The sequence below is a fragment of the Colletotrichum tamarilloi genome, assembly GCF_030869305.1.
Source record: "Colletotrichum tamarilloi strain Tom-12 chromosome Unknown Scaffold_41.1, whole genome shotgun sequence".
NCBI lineage: Eukaryota > Fungi > Ascomycota > Sordariomycetes > Glomerellales > Glomerellaceae > Colletotrichum > Colletotrichum tamarilloi.
The window spans coordinates 196,458-224,386 of NW_026849424.1; the positions used below are offsets into that span (position 1 = coordinate 196,458).

General features: G+C 53.8%; 7 protein-coding genes across 7 annotated transcripts; 2 read left to right on the forward strand and 5 right to left on the reverse strand.

The window, feature by feature from the left end:
• Positions 1-58: 58 nt before the first annotated feature.
• On the forward strand, positions 59-10,778 carry CTAM01_09841 (uncharacterized protein; the record flags this gene model as incomplete). The annotated part of the gene is made up of 11 exons (XM_060525857.1): positions 59-65; positions 119-197; positions 703-877; positions 1,408-1,524; positions 2,422-2,995; positions 3,250-3,483; positions 4,110-4,251; positions 4,716-8,890; positions 9,082-9,167; positions 9,229-9,299; positions 9,425-10,778. 11 exons carry the CDS (start codon positions 59-61, stop codon positions 10,776-10,778), a joined length of 7,014 nt encoding a protein of 2,337 aa, XP_060379543.1.
• A 630-nt stretch (positions 10,779-11,408) lies between these two features.
• CTAM01_09842 (uncharacterized protein) lies at positions 11,409-14,816 on the reverse strand (the record flags this gene model as incomplete). Its single annotated transcript, XM_060525858.1, has 3 exons — positions 11,409-12,053; positions 12,116-14,723; positions 14,782-14,816. The coding sequence occupies 3 exons, from the start codon at positions 14,814-14,816 to the stop codon at positions 11,409-11,411; spliced, it is 3,288 nt and encodes a 1,095-aa protein (XP_060379544.1).
• Positions 14,817-15,930: 1,114 nt separating this feature from the next.
• On the reverse strand, positions 15,931-17,284 carry CTAM01_09843 (uncharacterized protein; the record flags this gene model as incomplete). Its single annotated transcript, XM_060525859.1, has 3 exons — positions 15,931-16,434; positions 16,508-17,056; positions 17,204-17,284. The coding sequence occupies 3 exons, from the start codon at positions 17,282-17,284 to the stop codon at positions 15,931-15,933; spliced, it is 1,134 nt and encodes a 377-aa protein (XP_060379545.1).
• A 1,211-nt stretch (positions 17,285-18,495) lies between these two features.
• CTAM01_09844 (fungal specific transcription factor domain-containing protein) lies at positions 18,496-21,246 on the forward strand (the record flags this gene model as incomplete). The annotated part of the gene is made up of 9 exons (XM_060525860.1): positions 18,496-18,593; positions 18,660-19,056; positions 19,113-19,341; positions 19,400-19,431; positions 19,485-19,763; positions 19,822-20,017; positions 20,065-20,883; positions 20,944-21,101; positions 21,157-21,246. 9 exons carry the CDS (start codon positions 18,496-18,498, stop codon positions 21,244-21,246), a joined length of 2,298 nt encoding a protein of 765 aa, XP_060379546.1.
• A 298-nt stretch (positions 21,247-21,544) lies between these two features.
• On the reverse strand, positions 21,545-23,464 carry CTAM01_09845 (D-lactonohydrolase; the record flags this gene model as incomplete). The annotated part of the gene is made up of 7 exons (XM_060525861.1): positions 21,545-21,833; positions 21,954-22,050; positions 22,132-22,341; positions 22,449-22,556; positions 22,641-22,834; positions 22,944-23,098; positions 23,183-23,464. The coding sequence occupies 7 exons, from the start codon at positions 23,462-23,464 to the stop codon at positions 21,545-21,547; spliced, it is 1,335 nt and encodes a 444-aa protein (XP_060379547.1).
• Positions 23,465-23,851: 387 nt separating this feature from the next.
• On the reverse strand, positions 23,852-24,334 carry CTAM01_09846 (uncharacterized protein; the record flags this gene model as incomplete). The annotated part of the gene is made up of 1 exon (XM_060525862.1): positions 23,852-24,334. A coding segment is annotated over one exon (483 nt), but the record flags the coding sequence as incomplete, so codon positions are not given.
• Positions 24,335-25,609: 1,275 nt separating this feature from the next.
• On the reverse strand, positions 25,610-27,808 carry CTAM01_09847 (L-serine ammonia-lyase; the record flags this gene model as incomplete). Its single annotated transcript, XM_060525863.1, has 1 exon — positions 25,610-27,808. The coding sequence occupies one exon, from the start codon at positions 27,806-27,808 to the stop codon at positions 25,610-25,612; it is 2,199 nt and encodes a 732-aa protein (XP_060379549.1).
• Positions 27,809-27,929: the final 121 nt, after the last annotated feature.

Consider the following 27,929-nt stretch of genomic DNA (forward strand, 5'->3'; position numbering starts at 1 on the left):
CAGGTCGATCCCGACAATCTCCTTGACGGTTCCAGCCACTCTGGGCGACTTTTGGTCGATGGACGGTATGTATCATGCTTGACTCAGATGCCTAGTGCTCGGTACTAATACCACACAGAACGCGACATTCGCCAGCTCGCCACGAACCTTGGAATGGAGTCGGACAAGGTCGCATACCCCAAGCTCATACACCAAGCGTTTGAGCGGATTGCCGGGGCTTCTTACTGAAGTCATGACATAGACGACAACTCCCGCTCCTGGCGGTCGAGTAACCCCCCCCCCCCCCCCGGGCCCCCAAACAATTCTAAATTGTGCGCGGGCAAAGGAATGAACGAGCGTTTCTTTTTAGTCTTTTTCAATTTTTTAGCCGAACAGAGTCGTGGGTTTTTGGCACCAACAAGAATTTCGTATATTTGAAGATGTGACTGCGCCACGACTTGTATGCTTGCGCATTCGATTCCGATAGTCATCACGATAAATATAGAGAGTATCATGAAGATCAGGGGAAAACTTTAGCCCTGAATTGGATTATCTTTTGGAAGACCGCGGAGCCGGCACCAACGGCCTCTGATAGCCTTATATAAACCCCATCTTTCCCCTATCTCGTCCCCCTTTCCTTTTCCTCTCCAACCATCTCGCTACCATCACCTTGGCGTTTCTTTCTCTGCAAGCATTCTCAATCAAGATCACAAAATCAACCAGGGACGGCAGCACGAACAACCCTACCACATTTACCACGGGCCATAACCAGGATGACGCCATCCGCCTTCTCCGAGACGATCTGGCCAAGGCTTTTACCGACTTCACCAGCCAGGTACAGCGACAGCAGGCCATGATTGAGACGCTGTCTGAAGTGGCCCGCGAGCCATGTTCCGGGGTGGGTTTTTGTTATACCATTGAACAGGTTTGATTATATGACCAGGAGCCAATTTTAAAATACGATTCTAAAGTCTTCAGCCCATCTTCTCCCAAGTAAGTAATTCAGTCCTTCGCCGCTTTATGTTCTAGCTCTACCACAACTCTTTCTATTATCAATACTGTTCTTGCTATGTCTATTATTTCTACCCTTCCTGTTGTGCTTCGTCTTTTGTGTATTCGTTAGCGAGTATACTTATGTAAAAGAAATTAGAGAATATTAAGATGATAATAATAAATCCTGTGTTAATAGCCGGCATCTTATTTTATTTGCTTATCATTATACAAAAGTATATTTATATTTCGATCAATTTGTAGTAAAGTTTAGTATTTCTAATGCCGATTGAAACAAAGAGCACTAACAGAGTACTAAGCACGCTTACCCTAGCGCACTACCAACGCTACAGAATCATACGCCCCCTCTAAGCCTCGGGGAGGACCACACGTAGAAGCGATTTCAGAATCACCGGAACGCTTAGAAAATTGCAACAGTACAACAGGAAGTGCTTTCGTAATCTCGAGAAGGGTTTCCGTCATCTCAGTGACGATGACCTACCCAACCTTAAGGCCGAGCTACGAAGCAAGCCGACTATTGCCGCAGATACCAAGGTAGGCCAACCAGGTCACATAATGCGAGAACCTTGGTCTACTAGCTTCGTAATCACTGCGTCTTGCAAAAGGCTGCGACGGGCCCATGGCTATCCCAAAACCGCAGTATATAAACCCCTTGGCTCTCAGGCTTGTCAGTTCTCCTTTTTTCTTTTCTTCTCTTCTCCCTCCGTGAATCTATCATCCAACTCTCTTATAAATCGCAAGCACTCCACAACTCTCGGCACCACCCAAAGATTCAAAGGCATTCATAACAAACCGCCGCGTCAAACAAGCTGATATCTTAACATAAGAGAGGCTTCCAAGACTACTTGACTCCTAATCTGTTGCTCGCTAGATTGTTCCAACGGCCTTGAAACCAACGAAGCAATGACGCGCCCCTCGTTCGACGGCCATGGAGAAACTCCCCGCAGAGGTAACTAAGTTCATTCTGGATGTGTTAGAAATGGATAGAGTAGATAGAACCTTAGGGGTCCCCCGGGGCTTTCCCAGGCAATTCCTGTTTTACTCCCTGGAGTGCCATGTGAGCGGATGATTCCTCCACGTGACTGCACGGGTGAAGGAGATGCGAGGTGGTGGCTGTAGCCTTGCCGCACCTTCCACACCTCACCTCACGTCCCCACAAGGCTGCCACCAACGAAGCCCTTATATACACTCTCAACATTGTTCCCGTCACCAGCCAGCAGGCGCCCGTCTAGGTCGATGGGTCAGGTCAAACTGGCTGGGTGGTGGAGTAGTTAATGGTCCGACATAATTATCAACGCCAACCAGCCCACTCGACGACAGTTTTAGCGCATACGAGTACCCGACTTCGAATCCCAGCATGCCACGGAGGTCAGAAGCAATATTTGGGGTCGCGTCTTTGACCATTTGAACACTAACAAAAAGGTGCCCCAGCCTAGCAAGGCACCCAAGAGGCGCATCGCCGCCAGCACCGTCCACATCGAAACCCTAACCCAGGATGCGCCGCTCGCGCACAAGCGCAATTGGAAACGTCCCACTGTCGTGCCGAAGCAGCGCCGCGCCGAACAGCCGCTCTTCTTGAAGGTCAAGCTCGAGATGAAGAGTTTAGCGACCTGGACAGATATCTCCTTCAAATTCTGTGATGCCAAAGGATCCGACTTCCCGGGCAACTACCAGATCAAGTTTGACGGGCTTCCCGACCGCAACCTCGTCGACGCCAAGCAGGAAGTTATTAGCCAGTGGGATATCACCGAGCTCCGACGTGTTGAACGCGCGAACGTGGATTTAGTGGTATACTGCACTCGCAAGGAGTTGCCGTCCTCTCTGGCCCCTGAAGCAGCCGACGCGCCTCGCCTCGCGGGTCAGCAGGGGAACAAGATGGACCATGAGTCCGCTGACAACTCCAGTCTCACGCACATCTGGCTTTGTATCGATGGCTGGAAGGGAATTCAGATGGCCTACTTGGCGTACCAGCAGCAGGGCCCTGTTGTGGGTGACATACACGTGTGTAAGTCGGCGTCTTTCAGATTTCTCCCGATGGCAGACCTCGTACTGGTTTGAGTCCGCAGAGGCTGATAGCTAGCTGTTTTCTCAGTTTCTCGGTTCAACTTCACAGCCGCTGCATACTTGGCTGATTCTTTCTGTGACGATACATCCAGACCCAGAGAGAATAGAGACCCTGATTTATGCCTTTGCCTCCGAGTCTTGTATTATTCAATCGTCATGCTTAAGTTAGTGCAAGCGGGAAATCGTTTGCGCAAGGTGTTAGCGGCAACTGTGGCGAGCCGGGGACACCCCCGGGGCCGAAGCGTTGGCGGTGCAGCATGCTGATCATCCCGAGCATGCTCCGTGTCACTGGCCACCTCGAAAGGATGAGTCCTGGCAAAAGTTGTCCCGTAGAACGAATCGCAGGCAGAATTGGCGATGCGAGAGGCGGTAAGGCTAAGGCGAAGGACGGAGACTTGTTTGAGTTTGAGATGCCGATCCTGGACAAAGGTCGCAACCCCAAGTGGACAAATGTTGTTTGCTGTTTGCACATGCAAAAACGTCTAGCATTGGGCTGACGTGGGACATCCTGCCACTTTGTGCCCCGAGCCCTGCACTCGCCCTGAGGGATAATGCAAGACAATTGTGGTATCTGGTGCGTGTACAAGCTTGTCTGATCTGAATGTTGACCTTTTTTTTGCCCTGGAGACTCTGTTGACATGATCGTAGTTCAGGTGGAACCAAACACGGCAGGTGGTCTTCTAGGGTACCTGGCTGTCGTTGGATTTGGAAAGCACCATTGAATGATGCAGGTATTACTTGTCACGCCCCGCACGGCACGGCGGTGCAACTCCAACCTCACCTTACCTCACCTCACCTCACCTCACTTCACCTTACCTTGAACGACTACAAGCCCGACTTGTATCGCGAGACTTTCACTCAATCCACCGAAAGGTTCAGTCACAGTATTTTTCAACTTTTTCATTCCACATCCCGTCATTCCGGTCACCTGGAGGCCGATTTCCCGACCACCTCAGCCCCAGCATCTGCCAGGCAGACGAAACCAATCAAGAGGCCGTTGGGCTGACTTCTCCTTGGCATGCCGTTTACCTTTGACGGTTGTCTTGGGACCCCAGCCCGCATCGCTCTCCTATTCGTCGCGGGAGCAGCCGCATACTTTGGCGTTGACGGCCTCCCGCTTCTTCGCTGCAGGGTGCCCACAACACCATCACCACTCTCCTATCAACACGCGATGCAAAGCTTGTCCAACGACGACTCGTAAGCCCTGCGACGGACAAGAACCACGAAACCCCCAGCATCATACGTCCGACATGGCCAATCAATTTTCTAGCCTCTGTTCGGTTGGTGCCTGGGCCCTTACGCAGAGAGCCTTCTTGAAACTGCTGCATGGTCCTTCCTTCTGCTGGAAATGCCATCCACGGCTTTGTCTAATTGATGAATGAGACCACGCGGAAGCTGGCTGAACCATGTCCTAGAGTCGGTCCCTCATAAGGACGAGGCTTCTCTCGCACCCGATAATGCCCCCTCTGCCGACCTGTCTTTCTGGATCACTTCAGCCCTTGGACACTCTGGAGCGAATGCTTGATACCAATCATCGCCAAATATCTCGACAGTAATCTTTCTACCAAGCGCCCAAAGATGTGGAAAAATGGCAGGTGGGTCATGGCAACCGCCTCGATCTATTACTCGTCGTCTCGAAGCTAACGTCCATCGTGCGCTAGGAAACGCCCGGGACCGGCTTCGTCTACAAACGGTCCATGCTCCTATTACCTGAGGACTGGAACCTGTGGCTATGGCCCAAGGTGCAGATTCTCTCATGATACAGGCAACAAGCCCGACCGTGGAGAACAAGGTCAGTGGCGAATTAGCAATCCGTCACCCGACGACTCACCAGCGAATGCCGGACGAATTGGTGGCCGGACCGCTAATGCCCCGAGCCGAGCCCGTAACCCGGAGCGTGAGCGGCTGTTCCGGTGGAAACGACTTCGACCTCAGCCGAGACAGGTGTCGCTTCTCTGGGACGATACTACGTCGAACTTCTTCCGCACTGCTATCAGTCTGGTGGAACAAGATGTGAGCCTGGCGCAAGAGGTCGTCAAGGAGATGGCCGCTGATGGTCGGCTGCCGCTCGTCAGAGATGTCATTGAGGGAGCCGCTTCAGCTAGAACGCCCGAAGCCAAAGCTCTTCTCTGGGAATCGCGTATTTCGCCCCTGTTCCGAGTCTTGCTCCACCCGACTGTCGTAGACTCGGTGGTTCTCGAACAGGAAACGGCTGTGCTCTATCGATTGCTCCTGGGAGTTGACGCCACACGCCTGAAAACCCTCTTCAACTTTGTCTTCGATGTCGTTGATCACTGGTACGAGTTGCCTTTCAAAGACACAGCTGTTTCTGCCATGGAAGCACTTGCTCTATCCTGCGGCGTCTTAGCCAAGGTTATCAACACCAGCACCTCGAATATTGTCAATGCCCTCTTTCACCCCATTGTCGAAGGAATCAAGCTGCGATTAGATGTTTTCGGCAACAAAGATAGCGACTTCCATACCCTGCAAGCAACAAGGCATCTCGACTATGTTTACCGTCGCCTGGGTATCGGCCAAACTCTGGTCGACGCTGTCCATAGCTCGGCTTCTTCTGGTGCCGTGGCCGAATTCACTCTCAGCCAGGATTTGCCTGGAAAACTTTCTAAACGCCGCGAGCGCCACGACAATGACCACCAGGATATTTCGGATATCAAGCTCATGCCTACCCACCAAGAAATCATGTCTTCTCGAGATGAATACTTGCCGGTTGCCAACCCCGCACAGCACCACTTGCAAGGCCTGCGAGGTTTGCTAGATCGGCATTTCCGCCTGTTGCGCGAGGACACACTCCATGATTTACGAAGCGCCATTCGCACAACCGTGGAGTCAAATGTCAAGGTGCGAGATATTCGGACACGACTTGTTGCCTACGACAACGCCTTTGCTGTTCACATGACCTTCGACAGATGGTCAGGTCTTGAGTTCATTATCCAGATTGACCAACCCCGACCCACAAGAGGTTTAGACAAATTGCAACGCGGCACTTGGTGGGCAGGAAAGAGACTCATGGATGGAGCTCTTGTTTGTATTGTTGATGAAGTGGGTGGTATTTTCTTCTTCCAGGTCTCAAAGTCGACCATCAGAACTCCCAAAGATGAGAACCAGCAGGGTCAAGGAGACAAGCAAGAGGAGGACAAGAACGATGCACCGCGCTACAGTCTGCTAGACGATGAAAACCACGCATACGTACATCTACATCTCGTCGACACAGGAATCGACGAAATCAAAAGATCTCTCAGGTGGTTCAAGACTATGCAGATCGTCCGCCAGCATCGTCGTCTTCTCGAATTTCCGTCTATCCTACTGGCTTCTTTCACCCCTACGTTGAAGGCATTGCAAAACATGTCAAAGACCCTGGATCTCCCTTTTCAAGACCTCCTAACGCTTCGTGCTGGGAGTGGAACAGCGGATAATCCTCCCCCACTCTACTCCAGGCGACCTGATTTCTCTTTCAATCTGAGCTGCCTGTCGACTGATGGCAGGAAACTTTCATACACCCCCGGCGATGCGATCAATCCATCGCGTCTAAGCAGGCACTCCAGTCTTGATAAGACCCAATCCGAGGCCATTCTCAATTCACTCAGAAGATCCTTTGCCCTGATTCAAGGTCCCCCGGGTACAGGGAAGAGCTATACCGGAGAAGCGCTCATCAAAGTCTTGCTTGCCAACAAATCGAAGGCAAAGCTGGGGCCCATCATGTGCGTTTGCTACACCAACCATGCTTTGGACCAGTTGTTGGAGCATCTTCTGGATGGTGGTGTCCAGAATATTATTCGTATTGGCTCCCGATCAAAGTCCGACAGGTTGGCTCCTGTAAATTTGAGAGCGGTGGCTCGAGACATGACCCGCACGGCTGCCGAAAGTCGGGCTCTTTACAAATCTGTCGAGACTGTGGACGGTGACACAGAACAGATTCGCGATACGCTTTCGGATTTCATCTTCAGCAGAGACAACGAAAAGATTCGTCTTCACCTTGCCGAACACTATCCTGCCCAACACGAAGAGCTGATGGGGCCAACCTTGCCGAACTTTGATGATGAAGAAGAGGGATGGCAGACTGTATCCTACTCGCGCGGCAATGTATTCAAGAAGTGGCTCGCTGGCGGCGCGCCCACCAATACGACGCGCCCACTTCGGCGCTTGCGCCAATTGAAGCTAGCCGACCTCTACCATCAGGAACGTATCCTGCTCTACCAAGAATGGCTTGATGAAGTGTTGAGAGGAGAAATTGATTCGCTGTCGAACATGCACAAGGTTTACCAGGAACACAAAGAGAACAACAACAAAATCAGGAGCTCCATAGATCTGCGTTGTCTTCAAGAAGCGAACATCATTGGTGTTACAACCACCGGCCTCGCCACCAATCTTGACCTTCTTCGACGGGTGCACGGCAAGGTTCTTGTGTGCGAGGAAGCGGGCGAAGTTCTGGAAGCCCATCTTTTGACCGCGCTCCTGCCGACTATTGAGCACGCCATTCTGATCGGGGACCATCTTCAGCTACGCCCTCAGATACAAGACTGGAGACTCCAACGGGCAAACCCGGCTGGCGTCAAATACTCCCTAGATATATCGCTCTTCGAGAGACTTGTCCAACCACCTCCAAACGTACCGAGCATCCCGTTCAGTGTCCTCGATACGCAACGTCGGATGCACCCATCGATAGCGGAACTAGTACGATCAACATTGTACCCATCTTTGTCAGACTCTGAAAACGTGCAAGACTACCCCGAGATCCCAGGCTTGGCTCGGAGGCTGTTCTGGCTTCACCACGAAAGCCCAGAATCGGGGGGAAAGTCTGATCAGGACTCTGTTGAAACGTCATACTCCAACAATTTCGAGATTGAGCTTGTCTCGGCGCTTGTATCCCATCTGTTAAGGCAGGGTGTATACAAATCTGGGGAAATTGCCGTCTTGACACCTTATCTAGGACAACTGAACAAGCTACGACAGAAGCTCAGCTCCGTCATGCAGATCGTCATCAACGACCGGGATATGAATGATCTTGCTGAGATGGAACCTGCTTCTGCTGCCCAAGGCAGCTTCACGAACGTGCGACAAGCCGCGAAAACAAATGCTCTGAGCGGTGTTCGAGCCGCAACGGTCGACAATTTTCAAGGCGAGGAGGCCAACGTTGTCATTATCTCACTTGTCCGCAGCAACAACGACAACAGGTGTGGATTCCTCAGTACTTCCAATCGCATCAATGTTCTGCTGTCTCGGGCTAAGCACGGCATGTACATCATTGGCAATTCACATACCTCGAGCCATGTCCCGATGTGGGCGCAAGTCACGGAAATCCTTCAGAACGGTGGCAACTTCGGCAACAGGTTGGAACTACAATGCCCGCGACACCTTCAGAACAAGAGCTTTGTGTCACAGCCCGAAGACTTCCTTCGATTTTCTCCGGATGGTGGGTGCAAACTCCGGTGTGACCGTCGGCTCGCATGCGGCCACGCCTGTACTGGCCCTTGCCACTCCGACCACCTCCACAACGCCATCAAATGTCTCGAGGACTGTGCCAGGCCGAAGGTGGATTGCGACCACCCATGCCGCCGACGCTGCGGAGAGCCTTGCGACAAGCTTTGCACAGAGGTGTTGCGCGGCGTTGACCTGAAGCTTCCTTGCGGTCACACTCTTGACACGGTCGCTTGCTGGAAAGCTCAAGACCCGTCTGTAATCCAGTGTGTCGTGCAAGTCGACAAAGTGGTGCCGGGATGCGCTCACGCTGTGAAGGTGTCCTGCCATGTAGACGTTACCAGGAACAGCTATCTTTGCAAGAGCGAGTGTGGCTTTCGGCGGCCTTGCGGCCACGCATGTAAGTCGCTATGCTCGGCATGTCGCGTTAGAAAAGATGGTAAGGTGGTCGAGGAGGATCACAAAGCTTGTCGACAGATCTGTGGCAGATCCTACACATCCTGCAGCCACTCTTGTCGAGCAGCTTGCCATAGCGATGAGATTTGCCCTCCGTGTTCATCTCCATGCCAAAACCAATGCGTGCACTCAAAGTGCGGCAAGAAATGCCACGAACCTTGCGCGCCGTGCGCAGAGGAGGCGTGTCCATCCTCGTGCCCACACTCAAAGTGCACTATGCCGTGCGTACATGTCACGTTATGATTATGGAACTTTTCACTGTTTGCTGACTTGCGATGACAGTTGCGCCGCTCCTTGCGATTGGATTCCCTGCACCAAGCGGTGTACCGAGGTATTGAAGTGCGGACATCAATGTAAGTTATTTTTCTTCTGGTCAAGTGAGAACGTATTGACAGTGCCAAGGCCCCTCTGTCTGCGGTGAACGTTGTCCAGCCGAGAAGTATTGCCAGACATGCGCCGCGGATGACATCAAGAATAGGGTGGTCGATCTCATCCTCATGGATGACTACGGTTCAGTGGACCTGGACGAGGAGCCCTGCATCTTCCCAGACTGCGGCCACTTCTACACTTACACGACCATGGACGGACAGATGGGTCTCCGGGATCTTTACGATGTCTCGCCTGAAGGAGTGCCGACGGCCGTCAAATCGGGGTCCCACCCATTCTCGGTGACTAACATCAAAGTGTGCCCCGACTGCCGAGGGTCTCTAAGAAACATATCCAGATATGGAAGAATCGTTCGACGTGGTCTTCTTGATGAGTCGACGAGGAAGTTCATCAGCTGGGCCCACAGCGTCAAGCAGAAGTTGACAGACGCGTTTTTCGCTGCACAAGACAACCTGCAGAAGATGGAGAAGAATAAATTCAGCTTTCCTACCACGCAATTGGGGTTTCCCATGTCCCAGTCGGCATTTGCTCTCAGAGGATCTCGGCAGGAACAAATGACCCATCTCTTCAAGCTCACGGGAAATACCAGGCACGCGGTACTCAAGACGCTCCGAAATCAGATCGCCAATTTTCTTGGGTCAGTAAGGAAAGAGGAGCAGCCGTATCAGCACGTGGCACACTTGGTCTGGCACGTAAACAAGCGGCGGCAAACCAGCGACTACTCATTTGACGAGTCGGCAATCCAAATGGGTGGAATCCTGGACGCCATGTCGCTCTCGCTACGGTGTGATCTTCTCCTGGTCTCTGACTATATCAGTCTATGCCGCAACATGACCGACAACGACAGCGACGGTGCCAAGTCCGCCAGCATTGATCCCATGCCATACATCAAGTACTGCAAGCAACTGATTGAGACTGCACGAATGAGAAATTATTCCCGGCTGGAAGTTGAAGGCCACATCTGCCTCGCCATGTTTTGTTACTTTGCACCGCCTGACGATGCTAAGCCGACGACTGACGCACCAGAGGCACCTAAAGCAGAAAACTCATCCACGAAAGAAAGTATGATCAAGCTCGGCGAGGACCACCTTTTGAAAGCTGAGAAGATCATCAAAGCAAATCCGTCCGCAGCCACGATGGCCTCCGAAGTCGAGACCGCGAGGCGCATGCTCCGCGACGGAGTCTTCTACAGCGAAGTTTCCACTGACGAAATGCGAGCCGTCTACGCAGCCATGAGCAAGGAGTTCTTGGGAACAGGGCACTGGTACACATGCCGCAACGGACACCCCTTCACCATTGGAGAGTGTGGTATGGCGATGCAGCAGACGGTGTGCCCGGAGTGCAACGCTCCGGTCGGCGGCCGGAATCACTCTTCGGCGGAAGGCGTGAGGCATGCGGTGGAGATTGACGCACTTGCGCGCGGCATCGGAAGAATGGGATTCTGAAGTAAAGTAAATTCATGGAAAAAAGTGTCCTGTGTAAAGGCTTTCACTTGCTGATTGTCTTGCTCCATGGACGCCCGTGATGATGGTCCTTCTTACAATAGACTGTCACACTGGTGATCTTGCTGTGTTGTCCGTCAGCCTACACTTTAGTTTCCGGATCTGTTGTGCATTCTTAGTCCTCATTTTCTATGAATAAATATTCAATCGCTGCCTTCTTTGCCTCTAAGCACAGCCTCAAGACATCCTTAGACTTTGTCGTTTGTGAGAACCTACAGTGACGTCGCCCTATCAATTACGGGAATGGCGTTGCAAGTGCTCCGTCACGTTGCACATCACCACTCCAAGTTCACACGTTGTAGCATGCAGGCAGTCTTCGCTGCATATTAGCCAATACAAGAAAAGCGAGATGAGACTGTAACAATGGTTGAGACCTCCAAAAATCATTCATGTAGAATACTAGCAATAGCATACATAGGTGTAGGTGGTCCTTTCTCCCATGGTCATCTCAGCACACATCCCGACTCGCAATGAGCCGCCCAAGAAATTCGGATCAAATGGTGTGGCAACACAACAGTTCTCAATCCACCATTGTTGCAATCATTCTTGTAATCATCATGTGTCCCTATAAACTCAACCCCGGTTGATTCTGGACGAAGACAGGACCCTCAGGCCTGAGCTGGTCCAGTAGAAGAAAGGACCTGCGTGGAGCTGGATGTTTTCAGGCTGGAACTGCTGTCGGCAATTGGCGGTCGCGCAATCATTCTTGCTCCAGCCGACGCGGATGTCATCAGACCACCAAACCTGAGGCTTACCATCGACTTGCAGAGTGATCAGGATGGAGCTGAGATCGGTGAAATCGACAGCTGAGAAAGGCGTAAGTGGGCAGCCGGAAGACTGGTCGCAAGCGTTGACCCAAGCTTTCTGGCTGACAGCTTCTGTCTCGGTGGCGTTGGTCGCATCCCATCTGTATCCAGTGAAAGTGAAGACACAAAGCTGGTTGGGAACCGCAGAGTCGGAGTGGCAACCTAGGTTCATGCCGAAGAAGTCAAATTGGAAGCAAGGAGAAGACGCCAGCTTTCCCATGCCGATCTGCGCAGTGTCGCCGGAGACGTCATCTGAAGAGGTGTTTGACAGAATTGGGGGCACAAACTCCACGAGACGACCACCAGAGGAGGGCAAGAAGGGCATCAGCGGAGGAGGACCAACAAGGAAGCCCTTGGAGAACCAGAACCGGTGGTAAGGGTTGAAAAGCGGGCCAGACGAGACGTCATCAAACTGCGCGGGTCAGAATCAGCAAGTGAGTGAGATTTTGAGTCAGCGGTAGCGGAGCGACTTACATCGAGAACCTGATTGCCAACCTCTGTGGTGCCGGTACAGATGGGTGTCGCAACAGGTGTCAGTGTGGGTGTGCTGGATGTTGCAGTTGTGTTGACATAACGCCTCTGAACCCCGCCAGGCTGAACAAGAGAGGTGAAGACTCCAGTGGTGAAAACTTGGACCAAAGAGCTCTGAACGACGACACTCTGCCAAGTAGACACTGAAGGAGTGACGGCAGGAGAGACGGTGACAGCAGGGGCCTCGGCCGTGGATGCGGTTACGGCAGGGCCACCGACCGTGGAGACACCAGCAATGGTAGAGACTCCAAGAATGGTGGAAACGCCAATGATGGTAGAGACAACGGGAGAGCCAGTAGCACCACCAGTGACAACGCCACCAGTGACAGCGCCGCCAGTGACAGCTACGTCCGAGGCAGATGCGACAATTGTATCGACCTTTGTGACGAGAGACTCGTAAGGGAACGTGTACGTGGTAGTCTCATCGGCGACGACGTTGATGAAACTGGTGGTGAGCACAGTCGTGGACGTGGTGGACTCGGAGCTGGTGCATGAAGTCGAGGTTGCAGCACCAGGAAGAGCATTGTCAACCGTCGATGGCGCCGGCCAGAGAGTGATGACAGTAGGCGAGTTCTGAGAGCCGACGGCAGCAGTTGCAGGGTCGACAGGGACAGAGTAGCTACCAATGACTGAAGTTGGCGCGCCAGCAACAGTGGTTGGGACGCCTCCATTAGGAGCTCCTTGAGCAACAGTGACAGTGATCTGTGGTCCAGGCAGACCGCCAAAGGGGGGGACGCCAGTCTCAGCCGGATCAGTGTAGCCGCCGGGAAGGCCATTCGTATCTGTCGGGAAAATACCGCCTGCGGGAATCGTGAGTGTAATGGGGATCCCACCACCAGGAAGACCGTTGGTGTCCGTAGGGCTAACACCACCTGCGGGAACTGTGATTGTGACTGGAATGCCCGGAGCACCAGAGCCAGGAGCACCAGCGCCAGGAGTGCCGGAGCCAGGAGTGCCGGAGCCAGGAACACCAGAGCCAGGAGTGCCAGAGCCAGGAGTGCCGGAGCCAGGAGTGCCTGAGCCGGGAACACCAGTCGAAGGATTTCCAGATGCACCAGGGATTACAGGGTCACCGTAGCCGCCGGGGATTGTAGGAGGAGTGGTATCTCCGGGGGTTGTAGGAGGCGTTGGCAACGTCAGGACAATCGTAGCAGTGGAAACAGAGACAGAGCTGGGGCCAGCAGAACCATCATCTCCCGGGATGCTTGGAAGAATCGTGGTGTAAGTTGAGGCACCCCCGGCAGGAGACTGAGGAACTGTCAAGGTGAACACGACAATGTTGCCCGGGTCCGAAGAATCAGTAGGTTGGTTTCCATTGCCAATGGTTGGCTGAGAAGCGTACAGAGTTGTGGTGACAACCGTGGAAGGTCCTCCGGCTGAACCGCCCGCAGGATTGGCAGGGACAACCACAGTGGTGGCGCCAGCTGGGCTAGCAGGAACATAGACAGTTGTGACACCTGAGCCTCCTGTTGAGGGAGAACCGGGAGTGGGAACTGTGTAAGTCGATACAACGGTTTGGATGGAGTAGCTCAAGGAACCATCTGGACCAGGAACCATGGTGGGAACGTAGCGAGTCGTGGTACCAACAGAGCCGCCGCTGCCAGGGCTTCCAGGAGCGGGAGTTGAAGCTGCAGGGACTCCAGTGACTGGTCCAGTGCCGATTGCAGAAGGGAAAGTGACAGTGAAGCAGGTGACAAGTGTGTCGACGACAGGCGTTCCTTGACCAGAGTCAGGACGAGTCCGGTAGAGGGTGGTAGTGAAGTCTGTGACAGAGCCCCCATTGCCATTGTCGGGGCCAGAAGGAGCGTTGGTGACGGCAGGGCCAGTAGCAGCCGGTGCAGTCAGGGTGTAAGTGAACAGCTCGCCAGACGCAGGATCGACAGCACCGTCCGTTACAGCAGAGCCAGGAACCGACCCAGTTCCGGCAGGCTGTGGGAATGTGACTGTGAAGGTTGCAACAACCGAGTCCACGGCGGGTGTAGCTTGACCTGGATTGGTGTCTGTCCTGTACAGCGTCGTGGTGATCACAGTGACACCCGCGGTGTTGCTGCCAGAGCCATTGGGATCACCAGTAGCAAACGGGCAGTCGGTAGTGGCAGATTGAGAAGGATTCCAAGGAAAGCCAGGAGGGCCAGGAAGCGTAACAGTTGTCGTTCCTTGACCACCGGGGCCGGAGTTACCAGGGGATACGGGAGAACCAGGAGAACCAGGGGAACCACCATTGGGGTCGCCAGAACCCGGGGAGTAGACAGTGGCAGTGACAATAGTGACAGGAGCGCCTGTAGCAGGGGAAGACTCCCAAGGTTTGGGCCCGGTGAACTGAGATCCTCCAGGAGGGGGATCGTAGCTGTCAATGGTGACAGTGAGAGTGGCCGGAAGACCGGGGGAACCAGTTTGGGCAGGAGACCAAGGAGAAGGGGCAGAGAACGGAACGGTTGCAGTGACAGTCTGAACGACAATCGAGGGACCAGGGTCGTTGTTGGAGTCAACCGTGATGAAGACCGTGGTGGTCGCCGCCGCGGGACATGTTGGCTGGGCATAAGTGCCAGCACTGAGAAGTATTGTCAGCTTCAAACTCGAATGGGACTGGAGAGAAAGAAAAGACTTACACCATGGCCGCCATGGCAAAGAGGGAAGCCCGCATCTTAGGCAATCGGAGGTGCCGGATCTAGGTGTAGGAAGAACACGTAGAATACGTAGGGTACGCTGATCGGATTGAATACGCAAAGAACGACGCGAACAAGACAGACAATGACAACGCAGAGGGAAAAGGATTGGGGCGAAAGAGATGAGAGAGAGGATGAAGAGGAGAGGAAGAAGAGAGCAGAAATGGGGGGTCCTTGGGGGATTAAGTAGGACGGGGAAGAACAGGAGAGAATTCTGTAGAGCTGGATCGTGGGAAGGAAGTCATCGTCCTCTCTTTCCTCCTGTTAAGGTCCTGGAACCAGCTGTGGCCGATGACGCAACTCAACGTACGATGTACTTTGCAACAGAGGAAGGAAGGTGTCGGTAGCATCGCGAAGAGTAATACTCGTCTTGCTTCACTGAGAAGGCCCCGGTTTCATGCGGTCAACATCAAAACGTGCTCTCAAAACAACCGCTTGCTCTGTCATCATATATTCAAAGAGTATACGAGAAAATGTAGCCCAGCATAAGTCCTCGTGGACCCAACCGTTGCTCTGGTATGCGCACCTTCAAGTGCTCCCAGTTCCGAGGCACTGGGCTGGCTCCTTCCTGATGTTCTTCCCGGGACTTAGGCATTGTACCTTGAAGTCCAGCACGTACTCGGTCACCCATATGACATGTTGCCATGAAATTCTAGAAGGGAGAAAAGAAGGAGGTTAGGTGGGTAGGAGGCAGGAGCACGAGGCTGTTCGGCTGCCTACCTTCCTTCGACGCGGTACCTTGCGGTACAGCAACTTCGGCGAGAGAGCACCTTCCACGTCAGGCCACGAGACGGGAAGTATGGGTGGCAGATGATCACGCCATCATTTCACGGCAAGCTGGGGCCAAGGGAAGGTACGTTGGGTGCAAAATGTAAGCAGAAAGGGCTCAAGAAGTTACTTCCCAGGGCATAAAGAAAGAGTGTACGAGCTACCTAGTGATGGTGCTCGTGTCTGGCGTGATGGAGGCATGCCGGAACGATAATAGATCCGAGGACTTAATCAGTGAATCAACGTATTCACTTGCCGGCCTGCTTACTTGCTCGATCGATCCCAAAATATATTCTGGTGCTCCAAATCCTTCTAACCATGTTCCTAGACCGGATCATCCTCGTAGGGGGGCGGGGGCGGTAGGGGCTCTCCGATGAGAGCGTCCACAGCTCGCTTCTTCTTCTCATCTTCAATCCGTGCCGCCCAGAGTCCAGCCCCAGCCGAAGTAGTCAACAAAAAGAAGAAAGACAGTACAGGGATCAGCTCCAAAATCATGGCGACCGTGCCAAACCATACGTATTCCCACGTCCTCGCCCGAATTTCGTTCTTGGCTTCCTTCTTGCTCAACCCTCGCAAGTGAAACCATCTGTAGTGCGCCAGCTTGCCCAGTCTCGTACCCGTGATGATGATGAAAGCAGGGGTGCCAACAACCGGGACAAAGTTGAGGGGCAAGAAGACTATCAGCTCGATGATCTGGATCATAGACCATGGGGTGAAGGCGGCAGGGGTCGTCGGCTTGCCGAGCATCTTGACCGCGGTGGGAGCATCGGGGAAGAGGATCCTGTGGGGAGCCACGAGGTCTGTTTGCGACTCTTTGATCAGGGTGGCCTTGGGGGAACGATTAGTACCATAAAACCGAAGAGAACACCAAAGATCAAAGACTACGACAGATTCAACTCACATCAAAGACATCTACTCGACACTCATCGACGAAGAATCCCTCAAAGAGACCCTGGATCACCACGAGACCCTCTCCGAGCACAAGGACTACCGCATTGACCCAGGCGCCCCATCCGTGGAAGATGGCCAGAAGTGCAAACTGTGGGAGGAAGGCAAATGTAAAGAGGATGAAGTAAACGAGAAATGATATGATGGATAGTGGTAGGAGGCGGCTAAGGAATAGCGGGTAGAATTCCTTGTTCCGCAAAAAGTACCAGATGCCGCGGATGGGAAACCAGGCCGCGATGCTGGCACGCTTCAGGTACCCCACCGGACGCTCGACGGGGCGCAGGAGAAGGTCGGCGCGGGATGACCACGCGGAGCGCTGCGACTCGGACATTTGTGCGATATACGGTCTTCGCTGCCCGTCGTGCTTGCGAAGATGGGAGACAACGGCAGTCAGAGTGGAAGTCGTCACGGTCGTCGGTTTTGAGTTGAGAGTGGTGTGCTCGCGATGCGACGATAACGGTGACTTTTGGCGGAGGATTGCGCTGGTGGTTGCCTCCTTCCTCTGTACGTCATTTTGAGTGACAGCGTCTTATTGGACGAATCAAACTGAGTATCCACGTAGAAGCGGGTACCTCGCTGTGCAGGGAAGTGGGGTTAGAGTCGGATCTTCCTGCCTAATACATAATATTCCGTAGGTATCCGTACCTACCCCGCGGAAAGAGCTACGAAAGCTTGAAATGCTAGGCAGGTGGCCGGCAGGCACCTTCACCGAGGGTGGTACGTGCGCCATACAGCGAGTTGAGTCGCTCTCACCGTGGCGGCGTGCTCTTGAACGAGAATATCAATTGGATCACAGCAAATGCAGTGCGCCAACGAGGTTAAATACCAAGCAAAATTTTCTCCATATGTTTCAAAGAATCCATGTCCTCCCTTGCAGCATCAAGGCTCACATATTCGACAAACCAGCCAACAGGCGGGTCAGTCCATCCAAACCATCCAATTAGCAGTGCGTGGTCACAGACTGATGTTGTTGGAAGTTAGCTCCAACAGTATGAGAATGCCACCGCTTGCATGCCAAGGACCCTTGTCGAGCTGGCCGACCGGCTTAATCTGCCATCATCTTGTGCCAGAAACCACAACTCCGGCCTTCTAACTCCGGATTTCGCCCCTTGACCAGTCAACACGCTCGCGTATACGCCAACGTGGTTACACCAGACGTGCATGCCGTCAGACGGTTCACCTTCTTCTGGAAATGTTCCGGTCCCGAGGGAATGGGATACACAGTTTAAATAGACGTGTGACCCTCGAGTTCACCCGGGACATCGTTATATAAAGACCATCCGCCCCCCCTCCACGATCCAGATATTCTGGCGACCTTGACTTGGTTCCATAAACTCGATATCGACCAGAACCAGCTTGTTTCGACATGATGTGCAGTACCTAGGTCTCTGTCTGCCATTTCCAATTTTCAAGGTGGCTTTAGCGACGTTGTTTGCTCCTCGAAAATTTGAGGAATAGCAAGCCTCAAGTTGTGCTTGCGATCTGGAGGATGGAACGGCAATTTTGCCAAGGCCTATTGTGGCCTCTTTCGCCATGATTTGGCAAGTCGTCGACAGACCAGGGCTTGTGTTTGTATCCATTATGCATGGCAGATGGATTTGTCGCTAATTAAATGTTAGTTGCTTCTGGGCCTTTGCATCGTCTCCATCGAGCCTGATAGCGAACGCCGTATGGCCAGGCCTGCTTACGTTAACATGACAGGACCCAAGCGTGCATGTCCATTGGGGAGTCGTCGTTGGCGGCAATCGCCTGGAAACGTGATCGATCAAAAGATCACTTTCGTCAATGAACCAGTCGCCTTTTCCCGCCTTACGCCCAGCCGAGTGTGGTTTTTGGAAGATTTGATGCCGAATTCCACTTTCGCAGTCGTAAGCCACAGAGAAACGAGTCAGCTACATCAAGCTCGGATGTCGAAAGGATCCAATTTACGGATACCCTCCAATGGCTACCGAGGCGACGGGCACTGACCCGACCGATTACGAGGGTTCCAAGAAGCGCAGCCGCGTCAGGTACTCTTGCACCATATGTCGCGAGAAGAAGTGAGTTTGCCCATGGGCGGCCTGAACAGCCTTGGACTGCATCTGACAGCCTCGCGCGTTTCTCAGGCGCAAGTGCAACCGCGGAGATCCTTGCGACCAGTGCGAGAAGCGGGGCCTTGCGAGCTCCTGCGTGATCGTGCCATATCTGATCAGAGGGGGGCCTGGTGCGAGCTCTGAACATGCCGCCCTCCGCCATCAGACACCGCAGTCTGCCGAAATGGCGGCTTTGCAAGCCAAGCTGCACCGTCTGACCGAGGAGCTGGGCCAAATGCGGAGTCGAGAGATCGAGATGTCTCGAAACCCGATCTCGGAATCTAGCGCGTCTAGCGTCAGCGCCAAACAATCTTCCAGCGGGACTGAAACCCCCAGCCTGATGGGAATCACGGAGCCGACGACTGCGGGCCCGATGGTGGACAGGGTGCGGTATGTGGATGCTGCCAACTGGGAAGCTATTCTTGACGACGTGAGTTTGGAAAAGCATTGAGGAGCTAAGCCATGTTTGTACTGATTTCTCCCAAGATCACCAGGCTCACTACGCATTTCAAAACCAAGAAATATGTAGTATGTGACGCCGAAGAGCCTGAAGACATACCCGCCAGCAATGCTGCCTCGAAACCTACCGTGCCGTTTCTTCTTTCAGGGGCATTCCCAACGGCCAACATGACTACTCTCATGGCACTGTTGCCGCCAAGGAATATCACGACTAGGTTGATTGAACGATTTTTTGAGGGAAAAGAACCTGCTTGGTGTATGTCTTCAAAGTTCGACTGTATACGTATTTTACTGACTCGGCATCCCCCGCGTAGGTATGTTCCATGTGCCTACTTTCTGGAAAGAGGTAAGGGTTGACCGATCACACTCAACTATTGCGTAGACGCTCACGTATTCTAGTTTCACGAATTTTGGGAAGACCAAAGTCGATTCCCCTTAACTTGGCTTGCACTCTTATTCGCCATGATCAACCATGCTGCCTTCTTCTGTCTGAGGGCAGACGAAGCAGTCCCTGGCGACTTGGGACCTGCAACTTACGTTGCCGACATTTTCCGCAGTCACTGTGCGCGGTGTCTAGCCCTAGACAACTACACGACCCCTGGGAAGTACAAGGTCGAAACGATGATGCTGTACTTTGGATCAGAGTATCTCCGACTAGCCGATGCACAGCAGAGCACGGTATGCCATGAAAGTCTCCGCTCAAAGGACGAACCCCCGCAGAACTGACGCAAAATAGGCAATCCTCATGTCCATCATCGTTCGCTTGGCAATGCATTCAGGAATGCATAGAGACCCAAGCCATTTCAAGGGCATGTCAGTCTTTGAAGGCGAGATGCGCAAGCGCCTCTGGACAATCGTAATCGAAATCGACGTGCTCATAGCCTTCCAATTCGGACTTCCCTCTAACGTGCAGTCTCAATACTTCGACACAGGTTTGATTTTTCTTCCCTATGTGGTTTCTGAAATCTAATGTACGTAGGTCTACCTCGGAACCTCCACGATAGGGATTTCGACGAGGCTACAGTCAAGCTACCCCCTGAGCGTCCGATGACCGAGGTCGAGCGGACGCCAGTGATGTACACGATTGTGAAATCCAGACTTGTGGTGGTATTTAGCGACATTGTCTCGCGCATGGCAAGTCGCAGCAGTCCCGACTACGGAGAAGTCCTACGGCTGGATGAGCGGCTGGAAAGGGCCCATGAAGAAATCCCTCCCGTCTTGCGAGATCGATCATTCACTCTCTCCGTCGAAGACACTGTCGATTTGATCATGCAACGACTCTGGATAGAGCTCATGTACCTGAAAGCCCGCATCGTCCTCCACCGCCGGTACTTCACGCTTGGACGCAAGGATATCCGATTCGCGCACTCCAGATTCGCCTGCATCAATGCGGCTACCAAAATTTTGGAAATTCAGTTCAACGTCAACGAGGAGTATAAGCCTGGAGGTCGTCTATCACGCGAGCGCTGGTTCGTCTCCAGCCTGAGCACTCACGACTTTCTCCTTGCGGATATGATGCTCTGCCTGGAGTTGTCTCACCTTCTACGCCCCGAAGGTCGCAACACGACTGGGATACACATTGACAAGGAGCCTCTCCTTTCCATTCTTCAGGCGTCTAGAGATATTTGGAAGTCCAACCGGAAAGATTCCAGTGAAGCCGTTAGGGCTTTCAAGATCTTGTCTCGTATGCTTAGCTTGTCTACTGGAGACCATTACGAGAGCACTCCGGAGACCGTTAGCTCGGACGGAGTGCTTGGTTCCGACATGGGATTGCGCCCGTCTTATCAACTCGCATGCAGTGGGTGCCCCCATGGACATCGTCTTCACGTACCCCTCAGCTAACCCTGAACCCGCATAGATCCCGTTATACCTGGGTACATGCCTCAGCAACCCGTGGAACCTGCATGGATGGAACAAGATGGACCTGCTCGGTGGGGATTCATGCCCACCGCGACTTCGTCAGAGTCCATCCCCATTCCTATGACGGGAGTGGACACGGCCATGACCTTGGACTGGGTTCGTTCAATTTGTGGAAGACGACGTACGTGAATGGTGCTAACAATTCTTGCAGAGTGTCTGGGATACCAAGGTCCAAGATCCAAACGTCGACACCATCGATTTGCCGTGGCTGAAGAGCTTTACAGACTCGCTCAACGGGTAGGAAGTACACGAGGTAAGGTGGGATCCTGCTCAACCAGGTTGAATGGGTGATTGTGCTACCGCTATGGTGTTATCGCCAACCCCAAACCCGACACAGGGGACGCTGCGTAATATATATTAGACGATGTACGAGAAATGAATTTAATGCAGAAAATTGATTCGAGATTTTGTCGGGTTACTAGATCTGGGTTGTCTAGATCAAGGTTTGTATCCAATTAGCTGTATGCATTAATACCTGATTATATTCAATGTATCACTACCACTCTCATCCCGACCATCCATCATCACCACCGCCCACCTCACGTCAACGCAACACCCGACGCCGCAAACGTGGCATAAAACAGCTTCGTCTGTCCCGTGATCACCATCCTCCCGTCGCCGGCGAATTGGAAATTTGCCGCCGTGGTGCCCGTGTAGATCTTGCCGATGAGCTTGCCGGACGGGTTCCAGACGTGGACACCGTCGTTGCAGCCTGCGTAGACGTTGCCTTTGGAGTCGCAGTGGACGCCGTCCGGGAGGCGGGCGGACGTGTGGGCGAAGATTTTGCGGTTTTCGAATGTGCCGTCTTCTTTTACTTCGAAGCGGTAGCTGTGGTGGGTGTTAGATGGCGTTTAATGCTTGGGAAGGGAGGATGCGGTGAGGGTTCAAGAAGAGAGGAGAGGAGCGGAAGAAGAGAGGGAGGGAAAACGTGAGAAGATGTGGGCGTACACTGTGGCTGGCTTTGTAAAGTTTGTGCCGAATTGGCCTTGGGAAATACCCGTGTCTGTTACGTAGGCGTATGTGCCGTCCGGAGAGAGGGTGATGCCTGGCGTATCACAAGTCAGCCTTCTCGCAACTCAACATTTCATCTAGGCTGAGAAACTCTGGCAGGAAACCGGAAACGTACCGTTAGGCGACACGAACTCGTCGGTAACAACGGTCAAGGCTCCGGTGGTGGGATTGAGGCGGTACACCTGGTTCGGGAGGCCCGGGGCTGGACGGAAGTTTTGCCAGTAGCCGTACTGGGTGTCTGTGAAGTAGATGTCGCCGTTGCGGCGGGAGACGACGACGTCGTTGAGGGAGTTGAATTGGCGGCCAAAGTAATTATTTACGAGGACTTGAGGTTGGGTGGATGGTTAGCTTTTTGAGATTTCGGGAGGGAAAAGAGTTGAAGGGGAAGTTTGGTGAGGCTGGAGGGGGAGAGTAGGGGAGGTTTGGACGAACTTGTGGTGTTGTAGGGTTCCACCGGATTCATGAGGTACAGCGACGAGGGTACGCGGTCGCCTTGGCCTTCGCCGGCGAAGATGATTTGACCTTTGTAGTTTGTTCCACCTGTTCCATGTCAGTCAGGTCATTCGATAAGGTCGGGATAGACAGGGGGATATAGACGGTGGATGCGAGCATGGTCGTTCTTACCATTGGGATTAATGACCTGCGGGATCGAGGGGACGGTGGTGACGGTGACCTCCTTGGTACCCAGGGACCCGTTACGAAGAGCCTCTGCGTCGGCGAGGCGGATCTTTTGGACGATGGAGGACTTGTTTAGGCCGGTTCCTGCTGCTGGGGGTCCGGCGTTTTGGACGAAGAAGACTTCTTCTGTTGGGGGGTACCTTTGGTGGTTTTGTTAGCTGATTACTACTCATAAGTGAGGTTAAGGCAGGGAGTGAGTGAGTGAGGGTGCGTATGAGTGAGTGATATGACGGAGGGGATTTGGCATACCATACGACTGCCTCGTGAAAGATGGGATCCGTCTCTGAGGTCGCAATGAGAGTCAGTGACGGGTCGCTACCGATGATGTCGTAGAATTCCGGGTCGTAAATGTGGAATGGCTTCTCAGTGAGAGATTCATGCGTGACGCCCGGCCAGAGAAATTCCTAACACAAACATCATGTCAATGACTCGGATGCTCACTCATTGGAACTCGTCACGCATAGCAAAGCGACTTCCGGGTGACATACCGAAGAAGCATTGAATTCTAACGGAGGCGGGACGACCTCCAAGACATTGAAGCTCTTTTGGTCGATGATCTGGGCTTTCGCGGGGAGCGCTCTCTGTGCGGCTGCAACCTGGGCATGCACTCCCGAAGAAGAGAGGAGAAGACTCGCTGCGCCGGCGAAGCTGGCGGCGATGGAGAAGGAGGAGGCCATGACGGAGGTATTCTGGAGCGACGACGACCAGGTGGTTAAGGGTTGGATGGTATTGCAGGTGAGGATTGATTTATACCCCGGCGCAAAGTCCATGTTCTCTTCTCCGTCCTCGACTCTAGTCTTCACCGATGGTACGGATACTGGCGCGCAAGGTACGGATACCAATATGAGATGTACGTAAAGCGCAAAGCAAGGTAGTAGTATGAGGGGTAAAAGACGTGGTTAGCTTGCTTGCATCTTTGGGCCCTTGTTCATGTTGATCCCAGGAAGACTAGACTCCAAGAAAAGTCTGGGCAGTGGCCGCGGTGGACACCGAGAGGGCGGACTGTCCTGTTCGGCGGAGATTACCCGGGTTGTCCGAGGGAATTAACGGCAGTTGTCCTCCTCCTCCTCCTCCACATTGTCCACCTTGCGATGCCTGAGTCGTACTTGAAGCATCTGTCCATATCTCACCCCGGCTCAGAGACCGCAGGATGCATGCTATCCTGGGATGGCACACGGATTCCCGAGTAAGATGGCAGATGAGAAACAAAACGTCGAGGTGAAGGATGCAACCACTGCACGGTAAAGAACCCGGGGTGCGATGCGGGGTGCGGGGAAGAGACAGCAAAAGCCAGAAGCTACAAACGCCAGGCGGGAAACGGACCTGGGCTGGCCTGGCTTCGATGATCTACTGCTCTTTGATATTACTACCATGCCATCCACGATCCGGTACTTCAAAGGGCGGAGATGACGCCAGAGCTCCAGTCGTTGACGATGGATGCGAGACTTGGCAGGGGAGGGGAGGGAATATCCGTGGGCACGAAGGTCCGGGCGAGAGTCCATTCCCGAGCTCCGGCTCGGAGGCCGGTTCGGTTCCCAATGATCTTTAATTGACTCACCGGCAGTCGTGATCAGTAGTCTATTTGGATCTAAGTAGGTGATTAAGGACGACTGTTTAAGCTTAAAATGGCTACAGCTCACGATGTTTCCTAGAGCGCAATCAATCGGAGACTACACTTTGAGCAGCATGGCGGTAGCCCCAAGTTTGTTTCCTTGTCCCCCATTGAGTTTGGCTTTGGGGGGCTCTGGGGGGTGGGTGTGGCCGGAGACCCCTGTTTGCATGATGGAACGAACCCATGAGTCGGAAAAGAGTTTACGTCGTTGCGATGTGTGTCCGTCGCGCGGGGAGAAGACCGGAAAAGCGGGTAGAACGGGAGGGATACTTGTCAATCATCATTCCATGAAGCATGTAGAAAGAAGACTGAATCTTCTGGAGGAAGTTCCCCTCACGAACCATGGGTGTGGGTGGTTGGAAAGATACTTGAGTCAACTAACTCCTGATGCTCAAGAAGCAATGCTGGGTAGTTGATGAGAGGAAATAACGCGGTGATATACCATGTTCAGTTCGCTGGCCACACCCAAAACTCTTCCGGTTGCATGACATACGCCACAGACGTGAAAAAACAAAGAGGCAAAAGGGAGTTATCGTGACGAGAGCCATGAAGACCAATACCAAAAAGCAACGAGTGACAACTGTGAGATTCGAACTCACGCCTCTTTCGAGACCAGAATGCGCCCCGCTTACAGGGAAGTTACCATTTGTTGGGAAACTTGAGTCTGGCGCCTTAGACCGCTCGGCCAAGTTGCCGTGTGATTCGTCTGACGGTCGGCTACGCCAGAGACCTCAAGGCCCGTCTGCAGGGGGATCTTCAGCGTTTTTCCGTCGTGATGACAGCTTGGCCGTGGTACGGTACCAGCATGATGGGAATGTCTTTTGTCAGTTCTCATCTCTCTGATCGTAGTTCAACAGGTTATTCAGGATCTTGGGTTCTTGGCTGGATGTTTCTTTGCCGGGGTTGGTTGAAATCTGCAGCATTTGCAAGTCTTTGGTCTGACCCATGTGTGGGTCTCTGTGACTCGGATAGCTTCTTCGGAAAGTAGCTCCCAAATATTCTGGAAGGTATTCGCAGCTCATGCCCAGACTCAGCATGCCGGTGTGAGGTACCACCGCATTTTGATTGACCACGACTCCTCTATTCCTGTTTTCTTGGACTGGACGACTCCTGTTTCCCTAATGAAGACACAAGCCCGCAAATCAAGGCATGGTAGTGGTTCAAGCCTGAACCCCGTTTGATGCTTCTCTTCCACCGAAAGGCCGTAAATCTATTCCCAAGTCTATCATCAAATCAAACAAATCAAAGACAGCCCATCTTGAGATTCATAAAAGCAAATCCTTCAGGTCTCGAATCCCCAAGTCTAGCAGTCAGGCACACTAACAGGGATATTAAACGGCACGCTCGTCGCCAAACCACTCAAACTCGTCTCCTTGAACTCATTCCGCATCCCCTTGGCCGTCAACCTCATCGCCCGAATCGCATCGTCAAGCCTGACCTTCTGCGTCCCCGTCTCACTGCTCAACGCCAGATTCGCGCTCGAAATCGCCTTGATCGCGCCCAGCGCATTCCGCTCGATACACGGCGCCTGCACCAGTCCGCCGATGGGGTCGCACGTCAGACCGAGATTATGCTCGATGCCAATCTCGGCCGCCTGCTCGATGGCCTCGGGGCTGGCGCCCATGCACGCGGCAAAGGCGCCCGCCGCCATGGAGCACGCGACGCCTACTTCGGCCATGCACCCGCCCTCGGCGGCAGAGATTGTGGCGCCGCGCTTGTAGAGCATGCCGATGGCTGCGGCGGTGAGGAGGAAGGTTGGGATGTCGCGCTCCGGGTCGTCGGAGATGAATTCGATGGTGTATTTGAGGACGGCGGGGATGATGCCCGCTGCGCCGTTTGTGGGGGCTGTGACGATGCGCCCTCCGGCTGCGTTTGTTTCGTTGACGGCGATGGCGTAGACTGTGAGGTAGTCCATGGTGGGAAAGGTTGTGCGGCGGGAGGGAGAGGGGGTGATGGGGTGGTCTAGGGAGCCCAGGATCCGCGGCGGTTGGCGGCGGCCTACGCTGAAGCCGGGGACGTTGGATTTGTTGATTGTTGCCGGGGTGGACGCGGAGGAGAAGCCGGGGAGGGAGGCCTTCTCGCCGGTGGCCTTGTCCAAGGGGTTGGGGGAGGTGTGGCCGGCGGTGGAGTAGAGGCCTCGGGTTAGCCTCCGGTAGAGGGCGGGCGCGCGGCGATGGAGTTTGAGGGAGCCGGGGAGCTTGGTGTCGAGCGGTGCCTGGACGCTCTCGAGGATGCTCGTGTCCATGACCTGCCAGATCTTGAAGAGCTTGTGGTAGATCTCCTCGTCCGTGTACCCGTGGCTCTTTTCGTTCTCGTACACGAGCTGGGCGATGGTGAGGTTGTGCTTGCGGCAGAGCGCGAGCAAGCTGGTTGCGTCGCGGAAGGGGTACCGGGGGCCAGACGGCTCGCCGGTAGAGCTCTCGGATCCTTCATGTTCATCGACGCCGTTTCCGGTTGTCGAAGCGACGGGGGAGAGTACGTCTCCTTGAGCGCCCTCGAGCAGCATCGGGTCTTCCTTTGCTTCGTCCAGGGGCTTGACCTCGGCACCCGTCCGACGGTCTCCCGCGGCATCGGAGCGGCGAATCTCCTTGTAAAACATGTTTTCCGCCAAATCGGCCGGATGTCTCCCGGCAGTCTCGCCGTCCGGACTTTCTACCTGCGTCATGGACGAGGACGATGCCGGCGATGCGTCCGGGTTGATAGACAGCGCACCGTTGACGACGAACCCTCCGCCGACGCTAAACATGTCGTTGGTCGCCAAGACGTAGCCCTCGTCATCAAATACCGTAAACCGCATGCCGTTGCTGTGCATGGGCAACTTACGACCCCATTCCCAGACGAAATCCCGCTCATAGTCAAACGCGACCTCCTTGCCCTTGCCATCCGAGAGACCTTGGCCCAAGAAGAGCTTCTTGCTCGCCTTGATCTCGGTGAAGCGCTCCGGCACGTACGCCGTGTCGACGGTCTCCACATCGGCGCTCTCAAGGCCGAGAAGCAGGGCCGAGGGCGTCATGTGGCCTTCGCCCGTGAGCGCCAGACTGCCGTAGATGGAGACGCGGATCTTGTTGACCTTGTGCAGGAGGTTCGCTTCTGCTAGGTCGGCAACGAAGATGTTGCCGGCGCGCATGGGGCCTACGGTATGAGACGACGAAGGGCCGATGCCAATGGAGAACAGATCAAACGTCGAGATCACGGCGTGCTCGTGGTCCGCCTCGCTGTAGCTTCCCGCATCTTCCTCATCTTCCGCTGCAGATCCGGATGCGGATTCATTGCGGCGCTGGGCTGTAGTTCCGAATAGCCTCGTTGATTGAAGACCTGTGAATACTGTTGCTGCTGCTGCTGCTGCTGGGCCTCTTCCAGTGTGTCGGATCTGGTGCCGAGTTGTCGGGTTGTTGGCCGAGAGAGTGGTGTAGTTGGGGCCGGCGAGCCGCGTTGAAGCGCGTCGAGCCGATGACGATGCCCCACGCAGCTGGGCGAGCCGCTGGATAGGACGGCTGCTCATGGCTGTTGCTGGAACGGAGCAACGCCGGTCAGTTGAATGACTATGTGAGTGCTGAACTCTCGGAACGTCGACTGAGTAGTAGGAGAAGAAGTTTTCAACTTTTGATGATGGGTAATTTGTA